This window comes from Lepidochelys kempii, chromosome 8 (genome assembly GCF_965140265.1).
Source record: "Lepidochelys kempii isolate rLepKem1 chromosome 8, rLepKem1.hap2, whole genome shotgun sequence".
In the NCBI taxonomy this organism is placed as follows: domain Eukaryota; kingdom Metazoa; phylum Chordata; order Testudines; family Cheloniidae; genus Lepidochelys; species Lepidochelys kempii.
Window position 1 is genome coordinate 691,152 of NC_133263.1, and position 27,847 is coordinate 718,998.

The 27,847-nt window shown below is 58.3% G+C and overlaps 1 protein-coding gene and 1 pseudogene across 4 annotated transcripts; one reads left to right on the forward strand and one right to left on the reverse strand.

Moving 5' to 3' along the window:
• Window positions 1-14,030, reverse strand: LOC140916424 (ADP-ribosylation factor-like protein 3; annotated as a pseudogene).
• On the forward strand, window positions 13,939-27,847 carry RGS14 (regulator of G protein signaling 14). Of its 4 annotated transcripts, none has more exons than XM_073355063.1 (15): window positions 13,939-14,106; window positions 17,913-17,934; window positions 18,652-18,806; window positions 19,046-19,138; window positions 21,225-21,368; window positions 22,380-22,529; window positions 23,856-23,976; window positions 24,106-24,242; window positions 24,316-24,519; window positions 24,792-24,868; window positions 25,468-25,594; window positions 26,025-26,103; window positions 26,463-26,521; window positions 26,827-26,947; window positions 27,302-27,847. In XM_073355063.1, exons 1-15 carry the CDS (start codon window positions 14,062-14,064, stop codon window positions 27,544-27,546), a joined length of 1,779 nt encoding a protein of 592 aa, XP_073211164.1. In that variant the 5' UTR covers window positions 13,939-14,061; the 3' UTR covers window positions 27,547-27,847. The 4 variants fall into 4 exon arrangements, with proteins under 4 accessions (XP_073211164.1, XP_073211165.1, XP_073211163.1 ...); XM_073355062.1 differs by having other exon boundaries at window positions 13,940-14,106; window positions 26,022-26,103; XM_073355064.1 differs by lacking the exon at window positions 19,046-19,138 and having other exon boundaries at window positions 26,022-26,103.

Sequence of the window (27,847 nt, forward strand, 5' to 3'; positions counted from 1 at the left end):
AAGAAAATTGTTGATGCCTGTGATCCAACGGAGCTGGAGATGAGGGGTTTAGGCTGTGAGAGGGGCTCAGGGCTGGGGCAGAGGATTGGGGTGCAGGAGGGGGTCAGGGTTTTGGGCTGGGAGTGCAGGCTCTGGGGTGGGGCTGGGGATTTGGGGTGCAGGGGGTGGATCAGGGCTGGGGCAGGGGATTGGGGCACGGGGTGTGTGCAGAGGCAGGCTTCCCACCTGTCCTAGCTCCGTGGACCATGATGTGCCTGAAGTGGCCAGCAGCAGGTCTGGCTCCGCTCCTGGCCAATGGGAGTACAGAGTCAGGATGGGGGCAGCGCGCAGAGCCTCGTGGCCCCCCGCCTAGAAGCCAGACCTGCTGGCTGCTTCCGGGGTGCTTCCGGGGTGTTGGAACAGGTACACACACGGCTGCCTTGCTGGGCAGCATCGCCGACGGGACTTTTAATGTCACAGTTGGCAGTGCTGGCCAGAGCGACCCAGTGCTGGGTCGCAACCTGAACTTTGAAAAACGCTGGTCTAGAGGCTTGCCAGTGCCCTCCACAATTCAGGAACTGCAGATACACCAGTGACCAAATGAAACCCAGGAGGATGAGGCATTGCAGAGAAGCTGATGAGCAATGAGAGCTTGGCCAGGAAAGGCCCTTTGAGCTCAGCAGCCTGGGGTTAGGGGCACAGGGAGGGCCTACTACTGGGAATCTCTGGGAGCTGGTGAGAATGGCTGTGCGAACTGCAATTTGATTCAGTCACTTCTTCCGGCTTGTGATCTGGCTGCAAATCCAGTTCATCCCATCCTATTAAAAACAAGAGACTCGTGTGAGCACTGGCCCCTCTCAGCGTCCCCTGGCTTGATTCCTTGTGGGGGTCTCTTTGCCACATCACTGGGCCCTAGGCTTCTTCGCTGACCTCCCCAACCCTGGGACTTCCTCTGGCCCTCACCCCAATACCTGGACTCCTTCCCCAGACAGGGCTGAGCAGGCCTGGATTTGCCATTGGCGGTCCCGGTACGTAGGTAGGTTCAGTCCCTCTGCGATCTCTGCAGCTGGTGCTGCACTTGCCAGATCCTGCTTGTTGGCAAACACCAGCAAAGGGACCCCCATGAGACTCTCGTCCTCAATCAGCTCCGCCAGCTCCTGCCGAGAGACAGAGCGAGCCATCGGCCCTGAGCGCAGACAGCTGCCGGGCTCTGCTGCCCAAGCCTCATTCTAGGGGCTTGCACCCACCTTGTCACACATGTGGGATCTGGATAATGAGTTGTGGGGACATCCCTCACCAAGTGTCACTGAGCTGGCACTTTCTCTGCAAGGATCCCAGGGACACTGTCAACCCAGCAGGATTCTGGGGGCCAGAGGCCAAACCCCTAAGGGCAGGGAGTTTCACCCTCCCTGAGGCTGACTGGAATTGGCACAGCCCTTCCTGACATCAGTCCCCTTCCAAAGGGAAAGCCCAGCATGTGTAACCGGTGGGTGTGATGAAGTGGGACTGTTCTTAATGTTTCCTCTGAATAGTGTGGGGGTGCCTCAGTTTCCCCTAGGCAGTTCTTAAGTATCTAGGGGGTGGGGTAAGGGTGTATGATCATTGCAGAGCCCTAGAGGGCAGGTGTGTGCAGGGGTCTGGACACAGAGAATGGCCGACACCCTGTTTCCTGGCCACTGATGGCCTGGGCCCTTCCCCCCTGCAAGGTGAGAGCTAAAGGGCTGGAGAACAAAGGAATCAGGTGACCTCCTGGCCCGGGAAAGGAACAAAGCCCAGAGGAGGAGGGACTGGAGGGAGTTTTCAGTTTGGGGCTGGCTGGGATATGGAGTGAAGTGCAGACAGGGTTGTCTGGCTCACTGACCCCAAAATGGACCCAACTGAGGGGTCCCGTTCTCTGCACCTGCAAGCTCTGTTTTAGACCATGTTCCTGTCATCTAATAAACCTCTGTTTTACTGGCTGGCTGAGAGTCACGTCTGACTGTGGAGTTGGGGGGCAGGACCCTCTGGCTGCCCCAGGACCCCGCCTGAGTGGACTTGCTGTGGGAAGCGCACGGAGGGGCAGAGGAGGCTGAATGCTCCGAGGTCAGACCCAGGAAGGTGGAAGCTGTGTGAGTTGTGTGTCCTGCAGACAGTCTGCTCACAGAAAGGCGACTGCCCCAGAGTCCTGACTGGCTTCGCAGGGAGCATTTCCACAGCATCGCTTGGGGATTCCATGACAGTGGGTAGCCTTGACCCTGGTTTCTGACTATGGCCTGGGATGTGGGTTAAGGTCCTGGCTCTGGCCTGGCCTCTGTGACCTCAGGTCCCATCAGTATCATGGGGCTCACGAGCTGGGGAGGAAACATTCCTCACCACGAGCCCCTTTGCTGCCTGCCATGCCTTCCTTCAACTCAGGATACAACTGGCTGCCAGGGAACTACATTTCCCAGCAAAAAGAACAAGGAATACTTGTGGCACCTTAGAGACTTAACAAATATAAATTTGTGAATCTCTAAGGTGCCACAAGTATTTCTCGTTCTTTTTGCTGATACAGACTAACACGGCTACCACTCAGATACATTTCCCAGCAATCCCTCTGTGGGGGATTGGGGGAGGTTCAGCAGGCGTGGGGGTCCAGCCCAGCTTATTCTCAGAAATGAGTAGTTAACAACCCTGGTTCTCTCTGCACCCCATAGATATACCTCCCTCTCCCAGTGATAAGCTGCCAAAATCTGAAGAACCGGTTCCTTCAGTCGCTCTGGGTCTTTTCGGCGGTGGGTCTTTCACTCACTCCAGGTCTTCGGCAACACTGGAGTACCTGCCGCCGAAGACCTGGAGCAAGTAAGGGCCTGCTGCCGAAGTGCTGCTGAAGACCTGGAGCGCCGCCAGGTGAGTGAAAATTAAATAGTGATTCTCAGCCAGGGGAGCCTCCCCAGCCAGGGGAGCCTCCCCAGCCAGGGGAGCCTCCCCAGCCAGGAGCTCAGGCAGGCTGGACAGGACAGTCCTGCAGGCTGGATGTGGCCCATGGGCCGGAGTTTGGCCACCCCTTTAACAACCGGTTCTAAACTGGCTTCAAAATTTAACAACCGGTTGTGCAAACTGGCTCCAGCTCGCCACTGCCCTCTCCCCAGAAAAGTCTTAAATGGCCAGTACACACTGTTATACTGGGCAAAGCAGCTGCTCCAGCACATGGCTAAGGCTTGGTCCCAAAGACCCCCAGAAGCACGCACATCTGTGACCTGCCCCAGCACATGCACTGTCAAGAGAGCAATCTGCCCACAAGTCAGTGTATTTTCAGGGAGGCCCCTGAAATTTGATCGGGGGCACAGCCACATCGTACCTGCCCGGTCTCCTCAAAGCGTTTCTTGTCAGCGCTGTCAATGACGTAAATCTGCCACAGGAACAAAAGGGAAAGTCATCTGTTCACTTCTTGCTCCCCTGGAACAACGGCTCTTGCTGTGGAACCCCAGTATTAGACCCCAGCCGGTCCAGCATCCAACACTGCCTTGTGAATGGGGCCGAGGGGCTCGCTCACCCCTTGGGCCAGCCCTGCCTACCTGGGGGCTGGGCCCCATGCTCACCAGTATGTCTGTGTGGCCCAGGTACTTCTTCCAGTAGGGGCGGATGGCACGCTGCCCACCGATGTCCCAGACGGTCAGCCTGAAGCCATGCGAGTGCACACTTTTTATGTTGAACCCCTGCACAGGGAACAAACCAGGCTGTAAGTCCAGTCAGGGAAGGAGAGCCCACCTCATCCACTGTGCGCTGGGTCCGGGGTTCTGCACCTACCTGCGTGGGGGTGATGGTGCTGACCTCCTCCGATGCCAAGCACTTCAGGAGTGTGGTTTTTCCGGCATTGTCCAGCCCCAGCAGGACGATCCGCAGTTCCTGCTCCACAGAGCCCTTGAGCTTTTGGATGACAGCGAGCAGCCCCTGCAAGGACAAGGGGACCCTGTGTGGATGGGGCTGCATCCCAGTGCCCCCCAGGTATGCCTCGGGTGCTGCAGAATCCTTGACTGGGTGGGTCTGAGCTGGTTCAGAAGACATGCTGGGGGTGCAGTCAGGGAGATGACTGATATTAGACAACCAAGAGCCATTGTTTCTGGGATCTATCACATGTGATGACATAGAACCTGTCTGGAGAGTGAAACTGAATATTTATGGCAAGACAATTGGACTTGAAAATTGACTGAAGAGCTGACATCCGCCATCTCAGAAGTGATTTATGATCACCTTCAACCCCTCTCAGAGCTGAAGTCACCCAACCCACTCTGACTAGCCCTGGAGGTACTGTGAGCTGCGTGGGCCAGTTCACCACAGAAATAGCTTTCAAAGACACAAGCTTGAGCACTCAGTGTGTATGTGATGAAAGGACCACAGACCAACAGCCTCCTCAGCCGCAGCATGGCAGCCAGGATGGCCTAGTGAGAAAGGTGGAAGAACTTGATGGGATATTTCACGATATTGGACTTTTGAAAGGAGATCCAGTACAGATAATCCTAAAACACAATGCTGCACCATAGAGCATACATACCCCTCTCAGGATTCCTATCCACTTACTTCATAGAGTGGAAACTGAGTTAAACAGAATTAAATGGATTGGCATAACCAAGAAAAATCTTCGAGCCAACAGCACGGTGTGCCCCAATGGTACTGGCTATAAAGAAAAATAGGAAAATACGAATCGGTGTGGATCTTAAGACTCGGTGAAGCAGTTGTAAGGGAAAAAAATATGTCCTCCCAGCACTGGCTGATTTCCTCCCCAAAGTGAAAGGAAGGACAGGATTCTCCAAGCTGGGTGCCTCAAGGAGACTCTGGCAAATTCCAGTAGCCAAAGAAAGTGTTAAACTGACTACATTTATCACACCCTTTGGTAGATTTTGCTTTCCAATATTACCTTTGGGATTACCAGTGTGCCTGAAATTTTCCAAAGAAAGATGGCAGAACTGTTAATGAACACAAATGGAGTTGTCATTTGCATAGACAATATTCTGATATATGGGTCTTTGAGGGAAGAACACACCAAAACTGTCGAGGTCCCAAGGCTAATCATTTAGTCTGGACTAAAGCTAAACAAGGAGAAGTTTGTTTTCTGACTACCCCAAACTGAGACAATAAACAAAGATGGAATCAGTCCTAGACCTGAGAAAGAAAAGTAATTTGAGAATTGAATGTACCAGAACTGAGATGCCTGCTGGTGCTGGTGAATTACCTTGTTTGGTACCCATACGACCTTTCTGCAGTGACAAAACCACTGAATAAACTATTGAAGTCCAACACATCTTGGCCATGGGGCCAAATCAAGAAATTGTCTTCAAAGGGTAAAATAAATGACCTCAATAGCTCTAGCTCTCAAGTTCTATGGGAATAAACCCACAATGGGGACCAGTGGAAACACAAGGAGCTCTGGCCTCGGTGGTGAATTGTTGCAAACAACGTGGCTCTGAGTAGAAGTCAGCTGCATTTTGCCCTTGCACATTCACAGAAGTGGAAAAATTATCGGCACAGATTGAAAAGGAGTGGCTGGCAAGCACGTGAGAACTTTACAGAGATCTATGTGGATTGTATTCACTTACACTGATAACAGACCATAAACCACTTGTAGCCCTCTGTGATGGGGTGACTGCCCCACACTGGCCCAAAAAGGGTTAATAGAGCCCTAGGGAGTCTACGCAGGAGGCAGCCAATTAGAGAGGGGCTGTGAGGAGCAGCCAATCAGGGCCTGGCAGGCCCATAGAAGAAGAGCTGCAGGGCAGAGCAGCTTCCATAGCTGCCTGGAGCTTGAGGAGGGAAGATCAGGCCAGGCTCCTAGCAGAGGAAGGAGAGCCAGGACCCTGGACAGAGCAGTGCTACTAGCAGTGACCAGGGGGAGCTAAAGACAGCTCTGGGTTGGCTGTGGGAATTTGCAGGCTGATGCCCTGAGGGAAGGGCAAAGAGGGTGCTGGGGGCCATGGGGAAATGGCCCAGGGAAAGGTACTGAGAGGTTGAGGGGATGCAGCACGTGGCTGCCATTTACAGGGTCCCTGGGCTGGGACTCAGAATAGTAGGTGGGCCCAGGTCCCCCCCTGCCGATTGCCACTGAAGAAGTGGCCAGAAAATTGGCTGTGGTAGCCACTGAGGGAAGTGGCTGGACGTCAGCAGACTGCAGGCCCCCGGAAGCGGGGAGATCAGAGCACGACATGTCCAGAGAGCTGGGTCACGAAGAAGGTGCCATGCTCCTGGGAGTGACATGAGTCCTGGGGCGGGAGTGACAGCAGTGAGACACCACCAGAAAAGGATCCACCGGCTAGCAGAGCTAATCCCCAGGACAGCCAGCAGGAGGCGCCGCAGTCGTGAGTGAACTCTGTCTTACCCTCCTCAACGGAAAAGACCTGGATCAAGCACTGCGGAGATGCCAGCATCTCTTGCTAAGGTTAATACAATGTAACCCGATTGCGGAGTATGTTCCTGGGAAAAATCGGTTGGTTGCAGACACTCTGTGAGAGAGCCAGCATTGCATGAACCACCCGAGCTCACAGATGCTGCAAAGGCCTATGTGGATGCTGTGCGCACACATAGACCAGCGTCACAAAAGAGGCTAGACCTGCTACGGAAAACCAACCTCAGCAGACATGCAACTTCAGGCAGCTCTACGCTCCCTTAGGGCCGGCTGGCCCAAGTATCTAAAGGACACAAAGGACATTACAAGACACTACTTTGTGGTACATGGTGTGACACAGCAGGGAGGGGGGAGTGTTGACCTGGGAACGTGGCTGGGGAGTTTTATAGGGGATGGGAGACCTGAGAGCCTGTAACATGAGCCAGGAGGGGGGTTGGGGCCAGGTGACACCTTTGCCTGGAAAACTGGACAAAGGCTGGAGGAGGAGCTGCGGGGAGGCTGGTTGGGACGCTGGAGGGTTTTCTTTCAGTTTGGAGTGGGCTAGGGAAGAGGGGAGAGCCTAGAGCATGGGGTCTAAGCTCTCTATCCCCCAGAAGGACCAGACTAAGGGGTCCCATTCATGCCTACAAGCTTTGGGTTGGATTGTGTTCCTGTCATCTCTAATAAACCTTCTGTTCTACTGGCTGGCTGAGAGATCACGGTGAATGTGAATCGCAGAGGAAGCGGGGATACAGGACCCTGACTCCCCCACGCTTCGTAACAACTGGTGGCAGAGGTGGGATCTACTGCAGCCCGTGGATGGCGCTTCCTGCAGTAAGTGACTGGGGAGCAGTAAAACGAAGGGGGGTTAACGAGGACCAGGCGTGCTGAAGATTCAGAGAGGAGCAGTTTCAGGGGGCAGAGGAGCTACGCTTAACCCCTGGGGGTGTGTGACCAGTGAGAAGGACTGTTGCAATAATAGGGTCCCCCTGGGGACTGCGGCAAGCAGTCTCGGGGGCGGAGGAGTCTGTGGCTTGACCCGGGGAGAGAGGTGGTGACCTGGAGAAGGGCTGGGACACTAGGGGTGAGAGCACACAGGCCTGCGAGTGGCCAGCAGGAAGATGTATGCTAAATGCCTTAAGAGCGATTTGGTGGAGCTGAGCAGGCAGAGGGGGCTGCACACTGGGAGGCTCACCAAAGAGCAGCTGATTGCCCAGCTGGAAGAAAAGGATCACTTGGATGCACCGATCCCTGTCTTTGAGGGAAGCAGCCCAGCAGAGGCAGTGTAGGTCCCGGTGCCTGACCTGGCTGGGAGGGGTCAGACGGCTGCCGAGAGCATCCCGAGACTCCATGTGCCTATGCCTAGGGTAGGGGCTGAGAGGAGCCCAGTGAATACCGAGGGCACCCTGACCTGAGCAGCCAGCTGGGGATCCTCCCGGTGGAGCTTCCCATCCCTGGAGCTGAGGCGGCTGGAATGGGAGAGGGAGATGAGACTGAGAGAGTTGGAAGATCAAGAGAAGGAGCGACAGGACCATGAAAGGCAGCATCAGCATGAGCTGAAGGAGCAAGCAGAACAGGAAAAGCAGTGGCAGCATAAGCTGGAGCTGGCCAGACTGAGGATCAGCAAGCCTCCGGCTGCAGTGAGTGAGGGTGGACCCAAGACGGCACTGAGCTTTGATAAGGGCCTCCTGGCCCAGCATAAGGAAGGGGAGGACATAGATGACTTCCTGAATGCCTTTGAGAACGCCTGCGAGCTGCACAGGGTTGACCCTGCAGTCAGGCTCCGGTTTCTCACCCCCTTACTGGACCCCAAAGGCATGGAGGTGTACAGCCGAATGACAGGGGTGGAGGTAGGGGACTACAAACTATTCAAAAAAGCCCTGCTATGTGAGTTTGACTCCCAAGATGAACTGGAGAAGGTTCTGGAGTCAGTGTAAAACCCCTGAGGGCACATATCTACAATTGACCCGCCAGATGCAGGGATATGCCCGCAAGTGGGCGGATGGGGCCCAAACTAAGGAGGACCTGCTCGACCTAATTGTACTGGAGCAACTGTATGAACAGTGCCCATCCGACCTGAGGCTATGGTTGGTGGACAAAAAGCCAGAGAACCCGCAATATGCAGGGCAGCTGGCCAATGAGTTTGTGAACAGTCAGGGAGTGGCAGGGAGGAACCCCAAATGAACAAGCCCACCATGATGCAGAGAGAGAGTCACCATAGGACCTCCCAAAGGGGAAATATGGAGAACCCCCTCCCAAGGGGAACATCTGGCATCAGGTCCAACCGATCCGCTTGAGGGGACCAACGGGACATGAGCTGCTATCACTGTGGCCGGAGAGGCCACGTACGGACCCAGTGCCCCAAGCTCAGGGACAGACTGAGCAGACTGAACCCACTCAGGGTTAACTGGGTAGGGACCCAGCCGGATGAGGGCCAGACTGCTCATGCAAGGAGGGCTGGCAGCTGTCCAACTGCTCAGGAAGGAGGAAGACCAGCTCCTCTGGGGGGCTGGATGCTCCAGACTCTAAATTCTCACTTTACAGGGTGGGCGCGGGGCTGTCCCTGTGAAGTGAGTGCCTTGTTCCCCTGGAGGTGGATGGGAGGAAGGTCAAGGGATACGGGTGCGGAGGTGATGGTGGCCCGGCCCGAGGTGGTGGCCCCACATCGGGTGGTGCCCAACACCTACCTGACCCTGATGGGGGTGGGCAGGACCCCATTCAAGGTGCCTGTGGTGAGGGTACATCTTAAATGGGGGGCCAAGAAGGGCCCCAAGGATGTGGGGGTGCACCACCATTTGCCTACTGAGGTGTTGATGGAGGGGGGGGACCGAGAGGACTGGCCCAGCAACCCCCAGGGTGCCCTGGTCATGACCTGTAGCCAGAACTGGCGAGGGGCACTGCGCCCTGACCTTGGGGAGGGTACCTTGCCAGAGGCGCAAGACCCTGCCCTGGAGGGGAGGGAGCGCTGAGGGACATGGCCCGCTCCCCAAACCAAAGAGCAGGTACAAGCCTTTATTGGGATGGCGGGGTACTCTCGAAGATTTGATGGGGGTGGCTATGGTGCTAAAGTGGGGCACAAATCTTTGATAGTACCCCACCATCCCAATAAAGGCTTGTACCTACTTTTTGGTTTGGGGAGCGGGCCAGTCCTGGATCACCTCCATCTTAGCTGGTTCTGGTTTTAGGCAGCTGCTCCCCACCTGATGACCCAGCTAAGACACTTCAGCCATCCCCACCTTGCACTTCTCTGCTTTTACAGTCAGCCAGGCCCCCTGGAGTCAGTCCAGCACTTGTCTAACCTGGGACACATGATCCTCCCAGGTCTGGCTAAAGACACAGATGTCATCAATGTACACCACGGCAAAACTCTCCATCCCCCTCAGTAGCTGATCCACCAAGCTCTGGAAGGTGGCCGGCGCTCCCTTGAGGCCGAAAGGCAGGGTCAGGAACTCATAGAGCCCCAGAGGCTCTGGTCAGGTGCTGAAGGAGGCTCTGGTCAGGGGCCCGGTTCTGGCAAACCCAGACTTTGACAAGCCCTTTATGATGTTCACCGATGCCTCAGACATGGAGCTGGGGGCAGTGTTAATGTAGGAGGATGAAAAGTGGGAGAGACACCCTTCGTGTACCTGAGCAAGAAGTTGCTACCCGGAGAGCAGAACTACGCAGCCATCGAGACGGAGTGCCTGGCCATGGTATGGGCCCTTAAAAAACTAGAGCCATCTCTCTTCGGGCGACACTTCACCGTGTACACCGACCACTCTCCCCTGATCTGGCTGCACCAGATGAAAGGAGCCAACGCCAAACTCCTGAGGTGGAGCCTGCTCCTGCAGGATTATGACATGGACGTGGTCCACGTGAAGGGAAGGGCCAACCTGATAGCGGATGCATTGTCCCGGAGAGGGGGCCCTGAACTTCTCCAGGTCACTGGTCAGAGTGACCCCGCTCAGTTCAGTCTCGAAGGGGGGAGAGATGTGATGCAGCAGGGAACGGGGAGTGTTGACCTGGGAATGTGGCAGGGGAGTTTCACTGGGGATGGGAGACCTGAGAGCCTGTAACCTGAGCCAGGAGGGGGTTGGGGCCAGGTGACACCTTTGCCTGGGAAACTGAACAAAGGCTGGAGGAGGAGCTGGGGGGATTCTGGGTGAGACGCTGAAGGGTTTTTCTTTCAGTTTGGAATGGGTTAGGGAAGAGGACCCAGAGCGGGGGTCTAATCTCCCTACCCCGCAGAAGGGCCTGACTAAGGGGTCCTGTTTGTGCCTACAAGCTCTGGGTTGGATTGTGTTCCTGTCGTCTCTAATAAACTTGCTGTTCTACTGGCTGGCTGAGAGTCACGGTGAATGTGAATCGCAGGAAACAAGGGTACAGGGCCCTGACTCCCCCACGCTTCGTAACACATAGACAGTTCAAGTGAGTCAAATGGACTCATGGTTAAAAGCAACTGCACTGTAATTCCAACAAAAGGAGAGGAGAAATCCTAAGCCTCACCCAGGAAGGACAGAAAGGACTAACTAAATGCCATGAACGGGCCATCCAGTCGGTGTCGGTGCCAGGTATCAGCAAGGGCATAAAGAATAGAGTAGAGCATGTGAACACTGCCGAACACAACACAAAGAATCTTCAACAACGCCCCTGCCAGACAGATCTTGGAAGAGACTAGCTGCAGATTTATGCCAGTTCAGAGGACAGCATTATCTTATTGTCATTGACAGTTTTTCCAGGTGTACAGAAATAACATACTTGAAAGACATAACATGTTGCAGTGTTATCGAGAAACTGAAGTGCACTTTTGCTCACTTCCATATTCCAGAGCAACTAGTGATGGACGACAGACCCTATCTGACTGCTGCAGAATTTCAGTCATTCTGTAGAAAACACAACTTTGCTCTCATTCCTAGCAGCCCACATTACTCACAAGCAAATGGAGAGGCTGAGAGAGCTGTACAGGCAGCCAAGAAAATCCCGCAGGAGGAAGATCCATTCCTTGCTCTTCTGAGGTACAGATCAACACCAATAGCAGCTCCTGGAGATAGCCCCACACAACTCCTGTTGGGAAGACAACTCAGAACGACAGGTTCCTTTCCAAAGTTGGAACAATCTCCAGCATGGCCATACATGAAGAGAGCAGCCCAACTGGATCAAAAGGCTGAACAGCTTTGCAACAGACATCACTCAGAGAACTGCCGGGTCTAGCACCTGGGGACCATGTTCGTGGCAAACTTGATGAAGGAAAAAAACCTGACAACTCCAGCTCCTGTAAAGAAAAAGAATTCATCGCCCAGACCACATGTGATCCAGACTGACTGGGGAGAGTTCAACAGAAACCATCAACATCTACAGTTTGTTCCTTGGAAAGAGCCATCAATGGAGCAAACTCTACAGATGGTGGGTGCAGAACAAGAAGACTCAGAGATTCCAAACCTGCTACAGCCAGTCGGTGAAACTAGCGGATAGGCAGAGGACCAAGTTGTTACACATTCAGGTCACGTAATTAGAAAGCCAGTATGCCACCTGGATACTTAATAGAGTGATCCATACAGCAATTCAGAGACAGCGTGCCACTATAAATCCTGGACATGGTAGAAATGTAGCACTGAAAGGGGGAGGAGTACTGTCCCTTACTGTTCAGCTGTAATGCACCTTTCTCAAGCCGCCCTCGGGCAGACGGGGCGGCACGTTAGAGGGTCTCATGAGTAGCACAGCGGCCGTGTTGTGCTAAGAGTGACGCTCTGGAGCCAGTCCATAGCTGGCACAGAAGCGTGGCAGTAATGGAGGCGGGGAGGCTTGTAGGGAATCGTGGAGAGAATTGGGGCTGGCCCCAGAACCTCATGGGACCAAGCCAAGGGCTGCTGCCCCCATCCCTTGGGACTGCTGCTCGGCAGGTTTTTCATCTGCTATTCAAGCCAGGCCCCATGAGAGCCCTGGGCTAATCCCAGCCTGATTCAGGCCCCCAGCCACCTGGCCCCATCCCAGCTCTCAGCCTCTGGCCCCATGGTGTATTTTGACTCCATCCTGGTGCCCCAGGGCCATCCCAGTTCCTGGCCTCCCACCACTTTGCTGATCCCAGCCCTGCCCCGCTTGCTGACTGTGAGTCAGGCTCTGCCCCCTTTTGCCTAGGCCCTGCCCTCCAGCTGCTGCTTCGCTCTGGAGAGATTAAATTGGTGCAGCTTTCCAGTGCCCCCCATCCCACACACACTGACAGGTCCCGCTCTTGGGAGTACCAGGCACCGGCTCTGTCATCTCAGCAGGGAGGGTTTGGGGTTCCCAGGTCCCAATGCTGGAACAGTCACACTGAGCACCCACCCTCCTGTGAGGCAGCCCCACAGTGACCTAGCTGGGAGCCGGCCCCACTTACCTTCTGTACTTCACCCATGGTCTAGGAGACTCTACATCCTCTGTAGGGTGCAGGGCGCTGGGTGCTTCTCTGGGCTCGGGGCCAGGTCCCGTCCTGCAGCTGCGTGCCTGACACACGTCCCTTCGCCAGCACGGTCAAGAGGATTAAAGCTCCAGAATTAGCTGCTGTTCCTCCATTTACCCACAGCATTAAATACCTCCCTAGGAAAATCCCCCAGCCAGCTGTCGCCCAGCCTGCCAGCCGCTCCCATCGGCCCAGCCCTGAGCCACAGGGGAAGGAGAACAGCCTGGGGCAAAGCCCCTTTCCCACCCTTGCAGGGTCCGTGAGGCTCAGAGCCCCCCGGTGATACCACTGTGTTCCAGTTGAGGGGAGGAGCCAGCCCAGACCCACGGCAGGTGAACTCCCCCCAGCATCAAGGGGCCTTGGCTGCCCGGACCAGCCTTCCAGGCAGGTCACCCAAGCCCATCTGCCACGCCCTGTGGGACAGAGGTGAGAGCAGCAGCCCCCAGGCAGGGCCCATGCCAGCAGGGAGCAGGTGCACTGGGTACTGGGGTGCACTGGGGTGCACAGAGCCCTGGAAGGCAGTGGGGCTGGAGGACATGCTGGAGGTGTGCACAGGCGCTACACAGCAGAACGCAGTGACAGTCCCGGTGAAGTGGTGCAGCCTCTGGACGAGCTGTCCATCCTGGGCCCAGACTGAGCTGGTCAGCAGACTGCGAGAGAAGCCAGGAGGTTATGGTCCTGAGCACCCACGCCCTGCTGGTCGCTGGCCGGGGTGTCGGTGGAGCGACGGGGGCGAGGGCCCAGCCCTGCTGCCCGGGGGAGCGACAGGGGCGAGGGGGATGCGGTACTGGCTGTGAGGGGCTCGGACGCTGCGGTGAGGGGCTCTGACATTGCCGTACCTTAAAGGGATCTGGTCTTTCCAGGTTCTCATCACTTGAGTTGACCCTATGCCCGTCAGCAGGATGTTCCCGTGAGCCCCGTGGCTTTGTCCTGCGTTTGTGGCTCTCCTTTCCTCGATTGCAGGGGCCTCGGCCAGGGCCAGCTGCCACCTCTGAGCGCCCAGGCCCCGTCTGCTGCGGGAGTGGTGGTGCTGGGGTTCAGAGCTGGGCCCCGGGGCATGCAGCCCTGGGGCGGGGGGCTGGCCTTGCTGGGGGGGGGGGGCTGTGCTACAGGGAGGGAGGCTCCTCTGCAAACCCCAGTTCTAGCTGCGGTTTGGTTTCCATAGTGACACTTCCTGCGGTAGCAAAAAGAGGTAGTGAGCAGCCCTGTGATCCTGGCAGTGAGTGTGCCGTGCCGCTCCTCCCGCCGGGGACGCCCGCAGCCTGCTGGCCTGCGCGGGGCCTGCCCGCCGAGCCCCATGCTCCCTGCCTGCACAGCCCCCCACTGAGGCATGCCTGGGAAGGCAAAGCACCTGGGTGTTCAAAGCAGCCACATGGTGAGTGCCCGGCCTGCTGGGGGCGCATGGGCGGGAACGAAGTTCAGCTGCTCTGGAGGTGCGACCGAGCCACACCCAGCCTCTGTGGTCCTTGGCTCGCCCTGGCCAGCAAGACTCCCCCAGGGACAAGGGGGGCTGCACCCCCCCACCAGCGGATCTGTTCCTGGCTGGAGGCTGCCGGTCCCTAGGAGGCCCCAGCCCCAGGGTTCTGTCCCCACCCTGGGCCACTCTGCTCCAGAGAGCGGGAACGGTGAGCAGGGACCCTGCCCCTTGGGGAGATGCTGTCTTGGGCTCCCCTGCCCCAAGGATGGCTCGGTGCAGCCCATCCTCCCTCCCCTACATTGCTCTGCCTGCCTTCAGAAGGCACTGAGCTATGGGCCCAGAGACAGTGAGGTCCTCAGCCTGCCCATGGGCGGCTGGGGTGGCTGCTGGGACCTGTGGGGTCTGTGCCAGGTGTTGGCAGCCTTCCAGAGACACCAGCAGCTCAGAGCCACCCGCTCCGGGCAGAAGCAGCATTGTCAGTCTGAGCCGGGTCCCGACCAGCCTGTTGCACAATTTGGCATGCTGGGTAGGGACTAGGCCAGGAAGGCTGGGGCCATGGGGCTGCAGCCCCGGTGGGATTCCCTGGCAACACCGGGTGTGTGCAGAACCCAGGGCTGAAATAGTGGAGGGGTGGGAGGAGTCTGTGGGTTGGGATTGAGGGGCATTAGCACAGCTGGGGGGGCATGGAATAATAGGGGTAGGGGTGGCTGCAGGTTGCAATCATGGTGCACCAGCAGAGTCTGCGGTTGGGAGTCCGGGGCAGAGGTAGCAGGTGGGCAGGGCAGAGCTGGGGTGGGGAGTCTGGGGTGGGGATAGCAGGTGGGCAGGAGAGAGCTGGGCGGGGGTAGCAGGCGGGTGGGGCAGAGTCTGGGGTTGGGAGTCTGGAGCGGGGGTAGCAGGCATTTAGGGCAGAGCTGGGGTGGGGAGTCTGGGGCGGGGGTATCAGGCGGGCGGGGTAGAGCTGGGTAGGGAGTTGGGCGGGGGTAGCAGGTGGGCGGGGCAGAGCTGGGTAGGGAGTTGGGCGGGGGTAGCAGGTGGGCGGGGCAGAGCTGGGTAGGGAGTTGGGCGGGGGTAGCAGGTGGGCGGGGCAGAGCTGGGTAGGGAGTTGGGCGGGGGTAGCAGGTGGGTGGGGCAGAGCTGTGGTGGGGAGTCTGGGGTGGGGATAGCAGGTGGGCAGGAGAGAGCTGGGTGGGGGGCGGGGGTAGCAGGCGGGCGGGGCAGATCTGGGGTGGGGAGTCTGGGGTGGGGGTAGCACGCGGGTGGGGCAGAGTCTGGGGTTGGGAGTCTGGGGCGGGGGTAGCAGGCGTTTAGGGCAGAGCTGGGGTGGGGAGTCTGGGGCGGGGGTAGCAGGCGGGCGGGGTAGAGCTGGGTAGGGAGTTGGGCAGGGGTAGCAGGTGGGTGGGGCAGAGCTGTGGTGGGGAGTCTGGGGTGGGGATAGCAGGTGGGCAGGAGAGAGCTGGGTGGGGGGCGGGGGTAGCAGGTGGGCGGGGCAGATCTGGGGTGGGGAGTCTGGGGTGGGGGTAGCACGCGGGTGGGGCAGAGTCTGGGGTTGGGAGTCTGGGGCGGGGGTAGCAGGCGTTTAGGGCAGAGCTGGGGTGGGGAGTCTGGGGGGGGTAGCAGGCGTTTAGGGCAGAGCTGGGGTGGGGAGTCTGGGGCGGGGGTAGCAGGCAAGTGGGGCAGAGCTGGGTGGGGAGTCTGGGCGGGGGTAGCAGGCGGGCGGGGTAGAGCTGGGTAGGGAGTTGGGCAGGGGTAGCAGGTGGGTGGGGCAGAGCTGTGGTGGGGAGTCTGGGGCAGGGGTAGCAGGCGGGCAGGGCAGAGCTGGGGGTCCAATGTCTAACCGGTTTTAGAGTGGCAGCTGTCTTAGTCTGTATCAGCAAAAAGAACGAGGAGTCCTTGTGGCACCTTAGAGAGAAACAAATTTATTTGAGCATAAGCTTTCGTGGCCTAAAACTCACTTCATCGGATGCAGTGGAAAATACAGTGGGGAGATTTATATACATAGAGAACATGAAACAATGGGTGTTGCCATGCCAACTATAACGAGACTAATCAATTAAGGTGAGCTATCATCAGCAGGAGGAAAAAAAAAACAACCTTTTGTAGTGATAATCATAATGGCCCATTTCCAACAGTTGACCAGAAGGTGAGAGTAACAGTAGGGGAAAAAGAAAAGGAGTACTTATGGCACCTTAGAGACTAACCAATTTATTAGAGCATAAGCTTTCGTGAGCTACAGCTCACTTCCTCAGATGGCATCTGAGGAAGTGAGCTGTAGCTCACGAAAGCTTATGCTCTAATAAATTGGTTAGTCTCTAAGGTGCCACAAGTACTCCTTTTCTTTTTGCGAATACAGACTAACACGGCTGTTACTCTGAAACCTGTCAGTAGGGGAAAAATTATCAAGGGGAAATAGTTGTACTTTGTGTAATGACCCATCCACTCCCAGTCTTTATTCAAGCCTAAAGTTATTTGTATCCAGTTTGCAAATTAATTCCAATTCAGCAGTCTCTCGTTGGAGTCTGTTTCTGAAGTTTTTTTTGTTGTAATATTGCGACTTTTAGGTCTGTAATCGAGTCACCAAAGAGACTGAAGTGTTCTCCGACTGGTTTTTGAATGTTATAATTCTTGACGTCTGATTTGTGTCCATTCTTTTACGTAGTGACTGTCTGGTGTGGCCAATGTACATGGCAGAAGGGCATTGCTGGCACATATCACATTGGTAGATGTGCAGGTGAACAAGCCCCTGATGATGTGGCTGATGTGATTAGGTCCTATGATGGTGTCCCTAGAATAGATATGTGGACAGAGTTGGCAATGGCTTTGTTGCAAGGATAGGTTCCTGGGTTAGTGTTTTTGTTGTGTGGTGTGTGATTGCTGGTGAGTATTTGCTTCAGGTTGGGGGGCTGTCTGTAAGCAAGGACTGGCCTGTCTCCCAAGATCTGTGACCTAATCATAGGACCTAATCACCCCATCACAGGCAGCCCCCCATGCTGTGCAAAGCCCTTCTTCTCAGCACCCAGGAGGGGAGCAGTTCTCTGTTGCTGCTGGGACGTGAGCCCGGCTTTAAAAGGGGTGCCTGGCAGCCGTTTCCCCAGAGCTAGGAGCCCGGGGTGCCCTGGGGCTGGCAGGGCTGTGGCTGGGCCTGGCCTGCTGGGGGCGGCATCTCCAGACATTAGCCAGGAGAGAGCGTACAGCACTCCCCCTGGTCTGTGCCATGAGCCCCGTCTGGGAGCTCTTGGGGAGGGCGGGGTGTCTACCCTAGCTGGCTGGGTGCTGCCTCATAGAAATGCCCACATTAAGGGGTTTGGGGTCTCCCCCAGCCCCAGAGCTGGGAGGTGGCCTGCAGTTGTTGGCCTGCTGGAGGCTGTGGCTTCCTCTCCCTTTTCCTGCCGTCCCTCCCCTTCCTGTGCCCTGGAGGCTGCTACGCTCCCCCCCCCCCAGCTGCAGTGTCACAGCTGATAGCATCAGCCCTTTCTCAATCACCTCACTGAGCTGAGCAAGGAGGGCAGGCCAGAGAGCGCCCAGCCTGCCAGCTGACTCCTGCCCCAGCCCTGCAGGATCCCAGCTCCATGCGAGCACTGAATGGCTCCTGCACAGACCAAGCACCCTGGCGGGGAGACACCTGGCAGCCGGTGTCCTTGCACTCTCCTTGGCTGACTCATCCCTCGCCCCAAGGGCTGCCTGGGCTGGCCTCCCTGCTCTCCATAGCTGCAGGGTGCAGGGCCTGGGATCCTGGCTGACCTCTCCTCTTCCTGTCCTTGCAGGGCCTGGCTGTGTCAGACGGAGGTGAGTCACACCCTGCCTGGGAGATGTGGGGGTGGCGTTAGGAGGAGCCCGAGAGTGGTAACCAGCTTGACTCAGTGCCCAGCCCCAGTGGGGCAGGACCAGGAGCCCTTATGGCTGCTCAGCTGGATGGTACAGAGCCCCTGCCTGGCTCACCCACAGCACCGGGGACCATGGGGGGTGAGGTGGGACTCCCTGTGGGGGGCAGAGCTCCCTCCTATCCTTCCCCTCCTGCGTCACTCAGGAGATGGCTGGATGCACAGGCACTAGCCTGGCTGCCCCTTTGACAGTGCCCGGACCCCTGCCCAGTGCCTGCCTACCTCCCTCTGGACCCTGGGCTGCTGGCAAAGGCTGATGCCCCTCTCCTGACCAGGAGACTTGCCCGTACCTGAGCCCAAGGGCCCAGGCCCGCTGAACGTCATGCGCCCCTCTCCAAGCTGTCCCAGGCTCTCTGCAGCTGCCGTGCTCCTGCTCAGGTCATGTTTGGCAGAGTCTCTTGCCCTGTCTGCCAGCGTCCTGGTGGTTCTGATGTGTCAGACAGGTCCAGTGTGGCCCGTGGGCCCTAGATCTGGCGCCCCTGCTCTGGAGTGTCTGGCTTTAGGGCTCCCGGCCCTGCCCTGCCCGGACAGCGCCTCCCCATGCTGTCCCCTCCGGCTGGGCGGGGAGCAGGCCTGGCTCCAGGGAGTGGGGCAGGGCCTGACCTCTCTTTCTGCATCTCAGAGTTAAACAGCTCCGGGGCCCGTGGCAGTAGCCACAGTGTACACAGCCTGCCTGGAGCCCAGAACGCAGGCTGCGCTGCAGAGCTGCCCGTGGCTAGCTGGGCTGAATCCTTTGAGACGCTGCTGCAGGACCGGGTGGCCGTCACCTACTTCACTGTGAGTGCCAGGGTTTGTCAGACCCCGCCGGGCCCATCCCACCCCCCTCAGTTCCCCCCATTCTGCATCTGCTGGCTTGTGCAGGGACTCCAGACAGCGTGAGGCCGGGGGGCAGAGCCTGGGCTGGCACCCTGGGGGAGGGTTGGGCTGGCCCCCCCGGGCATGGGCTGGGCTGGCCCCCCCGTAGGGTAGTGGCATGGGTGAGGCTGATACCACCGTGCTCCTCTCCTGCTCCCCAGGAGTTCCTGAAGAAGGAGTTCAGCGCTGAGAACGTTTACTTCTGGCAGGCGTGTGAGCGATTCCAGCAGATCCCAGCCAGGAACACACAGCAGGTACCAGGCCCAGGGGAGGGCTAGGGGCTTGGCCATGCCCCACTCCTGACACAAAGCATAGGCTGAGGCTCGGACCTGGGCTGCCCCCCGCAGGGAAGCACATGCCAGGGCATCCGAAGGGACTTGGGCATCAGTAGGAAGCTCAGTGGAGACCCTGAGGGGAGCTGCAGCCAATAGCTAATGGGTTGAGGGGATGGAGAACAGCACGGAGCTCCCTTGGCCATTGTGTGCTGCACCGATCACCCCTGCGGGCCGTGCAGAACTGATGGGCTCTAAGAGAAGGACAATGCCAATGATCAAGGGCTGGAGAGAGACAGAACAGATGGGGGTTGTTCCCTTAGCGAGATGAGGAAATGGGGTCCTGGTCTAGAGATGGAACCTCGGGACCGTTTGTCAGGTATACAAGAACAAGGGGAAATTCAAAACTGATCAAAGGTAATCCTCCCCCCACCCCCAAGTGTAAATAGCCAGTGGAACTCATTGCCACAGGTTGTCAGTGAGGCCAAGAACTAGCGAGAGCCTGAGAGGAGCTGGCCATGTGAATGGATAACAGGTATGCAGAGCTATAACAGTACAGATGGCATTTGGAAGGGCTAAAACCTCCTGCCTTGGGGCTTAGGCCAGTCTCTGACTGTTAGGGGTCAGGAGCAGGGGTCCTACACCTTCCTCTGAGAATCTGGTGCTGGGTGCAGCAGGGAAGGGCTGCTGGGCCCGCAGGACTGGCCCAGTCTGGCCGTTCCTGGGTGTGATGGGTTGGGTCACAGAAACCCCTTTGGGAACTGCCACCTAATGTGCTGGGACTACCTCTGAGCCCGTTTTCCCTGGCAGCTTGGGACTTCAGTGCCCTGCCTTGTTTGAGCCAGACACACTCACCTGCTACAAACACAGACCCAGGTCTGAACCACGTCCCCCACAAGCTTCAGGCTTAACTGAAGACAGCTTGAGAAGTGCTCCTGTCTCCAGCACCCAGTTCCCAATGGGGTCCAACCCCCAAATAAATCCATTTTGCTCTGTATAAAGCTTATACAGGGTAAACTCATAAATTGTTTGCCCTCTATAACACTGATAGAGAGACATGCACAGCTGTTTGCTCTCCCAGGAATTTATTACTTACATTACTTGCTCTGGGTTAATTAATAACTAAAAAGTGATTTCATTAAATATAAAGAGTAGGATTTAAGTGGTTCCAAGTAATAACAGACAGAACAAAGTGAATTACCAAGCAAAATAAAATAAAACACACAAGTCTAAGCCTAATACAGTAAGAAACTAAATGCAGGTAAATCTCACCCTCAAAGATGTTCCAATAAACTTCTTTGACAGACTAGACTTCCTCCAAGTCTGGGTTCAGCAATCACTCACACCCCTGCAGTTACTGTCCTTTGTTCCAGTTTATTTCAGGCATTTCTTTGGGGTAGAGAGGCTATCTCTTGTGCCAGCTGAAGACAAAATGCAGGGATTTCCAAGGGCTTATATAGCTCCTCTCGTGGGTGGAAACCCCTCTCCCGGTGTACAATCACAGCTACAAGATGGAGTTTTGAAGTCACATGGGCAAGTCACATGTCCATGCATGACACAGTTCTCTACAGGCCAAGCCATTGCCCATATGTTAGCCTGAATGTTCCCAGGAAAGCTCAGGTGTGGATTGGCGTCTATCAAGGTCCATTGTTAGCCAAGTACTTCCATTTACTTGAGTAACCCCTTCACACTATGTTGACCAAATCTGCCTTAGGTGCTTTCTACAGCAAACACTTTAAGTACAAGCGTAGAGCCAATGCTCGTAACTTCAGATATAAAAATGAAACATGCATACGAATAGGATGAATACATTCAGTAGAACATAACCTTTCAAAGATATGTTACATGGCATATCTAGCATAAAACATATTCCAGTTATGTCATATTCTCACTCATAAGCCTATTTCTAAAAAGCATTATGGCGTGCGATGTCACACTGGGTTTCCAAGGTTTTCAGTGCAAGGTGTTGCCAGCGCTTGGAGACTGGCTGGTGACCCTGCTCTGCGTGTGCTTCCATGCACGCTGGCAAGGGGGCTCGGCCTCCCCCGTGATAACTCTGTCTCCCCAGCTGGCCCAGGAGGCCCGGCGGATCTATGACGAGTTCCTGTCCAGCCACTCAGTCAGCCCTGTTAACATCGACCGGCAGGCCTGGATCGGGGAGGAAATGCTGGCCATGCCCACCCCTGACATGTTCCGAGTCCAACAGCTCCAGGTGAGCATTGCCCCTGCCCAGCTCCCCAGCCAGGTGAGAGGGGCCATGGAGCCACCCCCCAAGACTCAGGATGGACGAGTTGGGGACATATCCCCTCCCCCAACTCTCAGCTGGGAGTAGTGGGCAGTATTCCAGAGCTCCTGATTCTGGGACTTGTCCCTCTGCCTCTGAGAGTATGAGGGGGCCTAGGCTGTCCTGGGGCACTGGGCGGGGGGAGGGCGCTAACCAGATCTGTCTCCAGGGGTTGTGCTGGACGGGGGGAGGGGCTAACCAGGTCTGTGCCCAGGGGCCGTGCCAGGCTCTGGATGGGAGAGGGGCTAGCCAGGTCTGTGCCCGGAGGCCATGCCAGGTGCTGGGCATGGGGAGGGGCTAGCCAGGTCTGTGCCCGGGGGCTGTGCCAGGTGCTGGGCAGGGGGAGGGGCTAACCAGGTCTGTGTCCGGGGGCCGTGCCAGGTGCAGGGCAGGGGGAGGGGCTAACCAGGTCTGTCTCCGGGGACCGTGCCAGGTGCTGGGCAGGGGGAGGGGCTAACCAGGTCTGTCTCCGGGGACCGTGCCAGGTGCTGGGCAGGGGGAGGGGCTAACCAGGTCTGTTCCCGGGGGCCGTGCCGGGCGCTGGATGGGAGGAGGGGCTAACCAGGTCTGTGCCCGGGGGCCATGCCAGGTGCTGGGCAGGGGGAGGGGCTAACCAGGTCTGTGCCTGGGGGCCGTGCCAGGTGCTGGATGGGAGGAGGGGCTAACCAGGTCTGTGCCCAGGGACCGTGCCGGGCGCTGGACGGGAGGAGGGGCTAACCAGGTCTGTGCCCGGGGGCCGTGCCGGGCGCTGGACGGGAGGAGGGGCTAACCAGGTCTGTGCCCAGGGACCGTGCCGGGCGGGGGGAGGGGCTAACCAGGTCTGTGCCCAGGGACCGTGCCGGGCGGGCGGAGGGGCTAACCAGTTTTGTGCCCGGGGGCCATGCCAGGCGCTGGGCACGGGACAGGCATGGCACTAAGTGCATCCCTCTCCTGGTTCAGATCTTTAACCTGATGAAGTTTGACAGCTACGCACGCTTCGTGAAGTCCCTGCTGTACCAGGCGTGTGTGAGGGCCGAGAATGAGGGACAGCCGCTCCCGGACCTGCGGTCTCACTCCCGGAACAGCAGCCCCCCACCCGACCTTGGCAAGGTACCAGGTCCAGCTCCCCAGCCCAGCAGTGGGGCCCAGGGGTGGGGCTGCTGGAAGGACTGCAATTGTGGGCACCATGCAACCAAAATGGGCCACATTTGAGTGGCAGTGTGACCCAGTGTCACGGAGTGTGGGTGAGTCCAGGGCCTGCACCCCTCTTCCTGGGATTCACTGTGACTCTCGGCCAGCCAGTAAAATGGAAGTAAAATGTAACACCTCTGCCCCGGAAACGCTGCTGCGTCCGCCGGGCGGCTTCCCTCAGGGACAGGGATCAGGTCATCCAAGCGATCCCTCTCCTCCAAGTGGGCAATCAGCTGTTTCTTGGTGGACCTCCCAATGCGCAGCCCCCTCTGCCTGCACAGCTCCACCAGGTCACTCTTAAGGCGTTTAGCGTACAGCTCCCTGCTGGCCACTCGCAGGCCTGTGCAACTTTCCACGGTTTCTAGGAAGAATCCCTAGTGTGCCAGTCCTTCTTGAGGTCACCACCTCTTTGCCAGGGTCGAGCTGCAGACTCCTCCGCCCCTGGGACCGCTCGCTGCAATCCCCCGGGGGACCCTGTTACTGCAAAAGTTCTTCTCTCTGGTCACATACTCCCAGGGGTTAACCACCCCCTGAAACCGTCTCTCTCTAAATCTTCAGCACACCTGGTCCCCGTCAATCCCCCTTCGTTTTACTGTTCCCCAGTCACTTACTGCCGTTCACAGGGTGCAGTACATCCCACCGCTGCCACCAGTTGTCATGGAGTGTGGAGGAGTCCAGGGCCTGCACCCCTCTTCCTGGGATTCACTGTGACTCTCAGCCAGCCAGTAAAACAGAAGGTTTATTGGACAATAGGAACACAGTCTAAAACAGAGCTTGTGGGTACAACCAGGACCCCTCAGTCAAGTCCTTCTGGGGGGAAGGGAGCTTAGACCCCAGCCCTGGGGTTCCCTGCGTTCCTCCACCCAGCACCAAACTGAAACCAAAATCCCCCCAGCAGGCTCTCTCCTGCAGCCTTTGTCCAGTTTCCCGGGCAGAGGTGTTACCTCCCCTGCCCCGTCCTGGCTCAGGTTACAGGCTCTCAGGTCTCCCATCCCCTGTGAAACTCCCCTGCCACATTCCCAGGTCAACTCTCCCCCCTCCCTGCTGCGTCACACCTGGCACCTGGGGTCGTGACACCTGGCTGCTCCTCCAGCATGCCAGCAGGGAAGGGCTCCCCCATTCATCACCCAGCTCTGCTCAGGAGCCAAGGGGGGCTCAAAAGTGGGGAGGCAATGGGGGTTCCCTTTCTTGGGGGGGCAGCCCCAGAAGCTCCCTGAGCTGAGATCTGCCTCTCTTGTCCCCTAGAAGGTGAAGCTGAAGCCGGGGAAGTCCCTGCCGCTAGGGGTGGAGGTGGCCGGCAGCTGTGCTGGCAGGAGCCCCCAGAGATCCTTCAGGAGAGGGGAGCGGAGAGAGCCCTCGTGGACAGGTAAACCCCACGCTGGGCCCCACCTGGCTGCCATCTCAGTAGCCCCTCAGGCCTGTGGCCGTCCCTTCCCAAAGGGCCCTGGAGCTGGCCTCTTGTCCTGATGTCCGTCCGTCTGTCTGTCTGTCCTAGAGGTGGGAGACGGCAATGGGGGCTTGTCCCTGTGGCGCGAGTCCCAGGGCTCCTTGAATTCCTCTGCGAGCCTGGACCTGGGCTTCCTCTCATCATCCTGCAGCAGCAGCAGCATGGCCAGCAGCTCCCAGGCGGAGGTAAGTGCCCTGCCGCGGGACCTGCTGCGTAGCCACGCCACCCACCGGGCTGACGCCGCCTCTTCCCCTGCAGAGCCACAGGAAGAGCCTGGGAGGCGCAGAGCCCGACCCGCAGGCCAGGCCCAGCAAGTACTGCTGTGTGTACCTGCCGGATGGCACGGCCTCGCTGGCCTCGGTACGGGCTGGCGTCTCCATCCGCGACATGCTGGCAGGCCTCTGTGAGAAGCGCGGCTTTAGCCTCCCTGACATCAAGGTCTACCTGGTTGGCAACGAACAGGTAGGGACAGTCCTGGGGTGGGGAGGAGAGAGCTGCGCAGGCCAGGGACGGCCTGGGGGCTGCATCAGGAGCAGGCCCTGGAGCTGCCTCGCCCGAGGGACCCCAGGGCCCCGCACTGACAGGCGCTGCCCACCTGAGGCACCTCTCTGCAGACCGGAATTCCATGAGGCAGGGCTTTGGGGGGCGGTGCCAGGGCCGTGGGAGGGTCTGTGTCTCAGGTGGAGCCGTGTTCCTGATTCTGACGTGTCTCCTCTTGGCGTGGTTCTTCCCAGAAGGCGCTGGTGCTGGACCAGGACAGCGTGGTTCTGATGGACCAAGAGGTGAAGCTGGAGAACAGAATCAGCTTCGAGTGAGTAGCAGCTGCTGGAGAGACAGATGCTGCTGCACCCTGTGAACATGGGGCCAGCACCTGCAGCACTGGCTCTGCATATCCCTGCCTCTCCAAACCTTCCCCGTGCTCCACGCCCCGGCTCCCCATGGCACCAGCACCATGGCCATGGGACTGAGGCAGCGGCTCTGGTGCTAAGTGCGAGGGGCTCACTGGGGTGGCAACCCTCCCCGACTCTGGGGTGGGCCCTCAGAAGAGCAGATGGGAGCATGGCTCTGACCCGCCCCCGCACACGCTGGCCTGGGCGCCGCAGGTGCTGGCAGGGCTCATCCTGACTGGCCAGCGAAGGCGGCTTCACCCCAGGATGAACATGCCTGGAGCGGGCATCTGGCAGCCTGGGCTCACCAGTGCCCAGTGCAGCTCCACCAGGCTCACTCTGCCCTGCCCCACCCTGCTCGGCTCTGCCCTGCCCAGCCCCACCTCCTCAGCTGCTGCCTGCCCCACCCCGCCTTGCCAGGCTCAGCCCTGCCCCATCATTCCAGATGCTGTCTCGCCCCACCAGGTCTTGCCACATGCTGCCATGCATGGCCCGTGTGTTTCCTTCATCTCTGTCTTCCTAGGCTGGAAATTTCCCCCCTCAGTAAAACTGTGCGAATCACCGCAAAGTCGAACAAGTGCCTGCGGGAGGCGCTGCAGCCCGTGCTAAGGAAGTATGGTGTGGACGTGGAGTGGGCACTGCTGCGGCGGGTGAGAGCTGGCCCGCAGCCTGGGCAGGGGGCTGCCTTCCCCCGCACTGGTGGAGTCCTAGGAACCTGCAGAAGGGGGCTGCTGTCTTTCAGTGCTGGGCATAAGCACCCACCTGGGGCTGCAGGGGTAGATCTTAGGGAGTCCTTTGCCCCCATGCAGAACTCAGCCCTGCTCAGGTAGGAGAGGCCAGACTGTGCCTTGTCCTGCAGGCAGTGCCCCACCCATGGAGCCTGGGGCTGGCTACATGGCTTTCCCCAGAGGCTGCCTGCCTGCCCTCCTGTGGGCAGAGCTCCTACCCCAGGGGACCACACCTCCAGCCATTGTGTGGCCTGTGCCCTCACTGCCCCTCACACCATGGCCAGAGCCTGCTCTTGCTCCCCACTATGCGCCATCCCATGCAACGCTCCCCGACTCTGTTCTGCTGCAGCAGGGGGAGCCGGGAGCCCTGGACCTCAAGAAGCTGGTCAGCACCGTGGCTGCGCAGAAGCTCATCCTGGAAGCTGCAACAGGTATGGCCTGCAGGGCGGAGCAGCCAGGCTGGAGCACCCCCGTGGTCCCACCGCCTATCCAGGCCAGCACTAAGTCTGTGTCCAGCCCAGGGCCCTGTGGGCCCCGCACAGCACTGTGTGGGCCCGGGCAGTCGGGTATCTTCCTCCTCCCCAGTCAGCCCCAGCTTCTGCACCAGTGGGGTGCCATGTGCCTTGGCTATTGGCTGCCGTGAAATCCCACAGCAGTGAGTTCCACAGTTATCGTGGTGCTGCGTTCTTCCCTGGGGGGCCTGGGCTCCTGCAATGGCAGGTGGTCTGCTCCTGCCTGTCCCGCGGGCAGAAGGCTCTGGGCCTGACTCGCTGCGGTGCTTGTGTTGCAGAAGTGAAAGGGACGGGTGCCAGTGACGCTGCCGTGGCCACTTCCCCCCTTCGGTGCAAGGTGAGTCCTGAGCACCAAGAGGGGCCCGGGCAGGGGGGCTGAGGGGGTGCCCCAGCAAAGGAGGGCAGCACTAGATTAGGCCCAGGCTGTCGCTGAGGCTGGGCTGGGCTGGGAGTCCCTGGGAGTGCAGCTCTCTGGCTCACTTGGGCGGTGAGCCCCGTGGCCGGAGCAGGGTACAGTTCTGGGCCAGGCTGGCTTTGGGGCATCTCTGTGCCATGAAGGGGAGGCAGGTCTCCCTGCCGGGCTGGGCTGGGGTTGCCAGCTCACTCTTCCTGCTCCTCACGTGCTCTGTCCCCCACTCCCAGGAGGACGCCCCCACAGACACAGAGGTGGAAGCAGACATGCTGTCAGAGGTGCTGCCATCCTTCACCAGGTCCAGGCCAGCAGCCCCGAGGGGCGTGAACCGGTGCACGTATGACCTGGAAGGTGGGCAGCCCTGGCATCTGGCACGCTCTTAAACCAGCACCATGTGCAGAGGGCAGGGACACAGGGGGCATATCTGGGGTGCTGGGGGCAGAGGGCGTCTGTGGTATGTTCAGTGTCAGAAGGAAACGTGGGAGGTGGGGAAGTGCAGGGGCAAATGGGGTCTGGGAGGGGGGGTCTGAGTGCAGGATGGGGGCTCTGGGGTGGGGGAGGGGAGTCTGAGCGTGGGATGGGGACTCTGGGCAGGGGAGGGGAGTTTGAGGCAGGATGGGGGCTCTCGGGCACGGGAGGGGTCTGGGAGTGTTCTGGGGAAGTCTGGCTCTGCCCAATGACTTCACTCTTCCCTCCTTCCCCCAGGACTGGTGGAGCTGCTGAACCGTGCCCAGAGCTGCAGGGCCAACGACCAGCGTGGGCTGCTTTCTAAAGAGGTCCTGGTCCTGCCCGACTTCCTGCAGCTGCCGGGGCAGGATGCTGGCCCCAGCAAGAGCTCTGAGCGGCAGCATGGCCCCTGCGATGCCAGCCCCACCCGAAAGGGGGCGGGTGCCCCCTGCCCCCTGGATCCTGCACTGGTGCAGCCACCTGTCCATTCTGAACTGCACTGAGCCCCATGCTGCACTTTCTTCAGAGCTAGTGCTGAATTGGGGTCAGTCCCAGTGCCCTGGCCAAATCCTGCCTCCCTAAACTGCTCTGGCGGTTTCAGGAAACTACAGTATTCTCCACTTCCTGTCCTAAACTGTTGTGTAGTGTTGCTGTGAGTTGTTAAACAGCTGCCACGTTCCACGCTAGAGGTGGCTGCATCTCAGTGGCAAGTGAAGTGAGCCTGTATATAGTTTGAATGTCAGTTGTTTGTAAAGCACTTTGGGATGTAAGATATGCCTGATTAACAACCTGCGTGGCCCAGCG

What these genes read in the sequence shown, in the direction of transcription:
- RGS14 (XM_073355062.1), top strand. Translation starts at nt 14,062, where the DNA reads ATGCCTGGGAAGGCAAAGCACCTGGGTGTTCAAAGCAGCCACATG. An exon ending in TGGCCGTCACCTACTTCACT is followed by an intron (nt 18,807 to 19,045) that starts GTGAGTGCCAGG and finishes CCTGCTCCCCAG; the next exon opens with GAGTTCCTGAAGAAGGAGTT. An exon ending in CCAGCAGCTCCCAGGCGGAG is followed by an intron (nt 24,243 to 24,315) that starts GTAAGTGCCCTG and finishes CTTCCCCTGCAG; the next exon opens with AGCCACAGGAAGAGCCTGGG.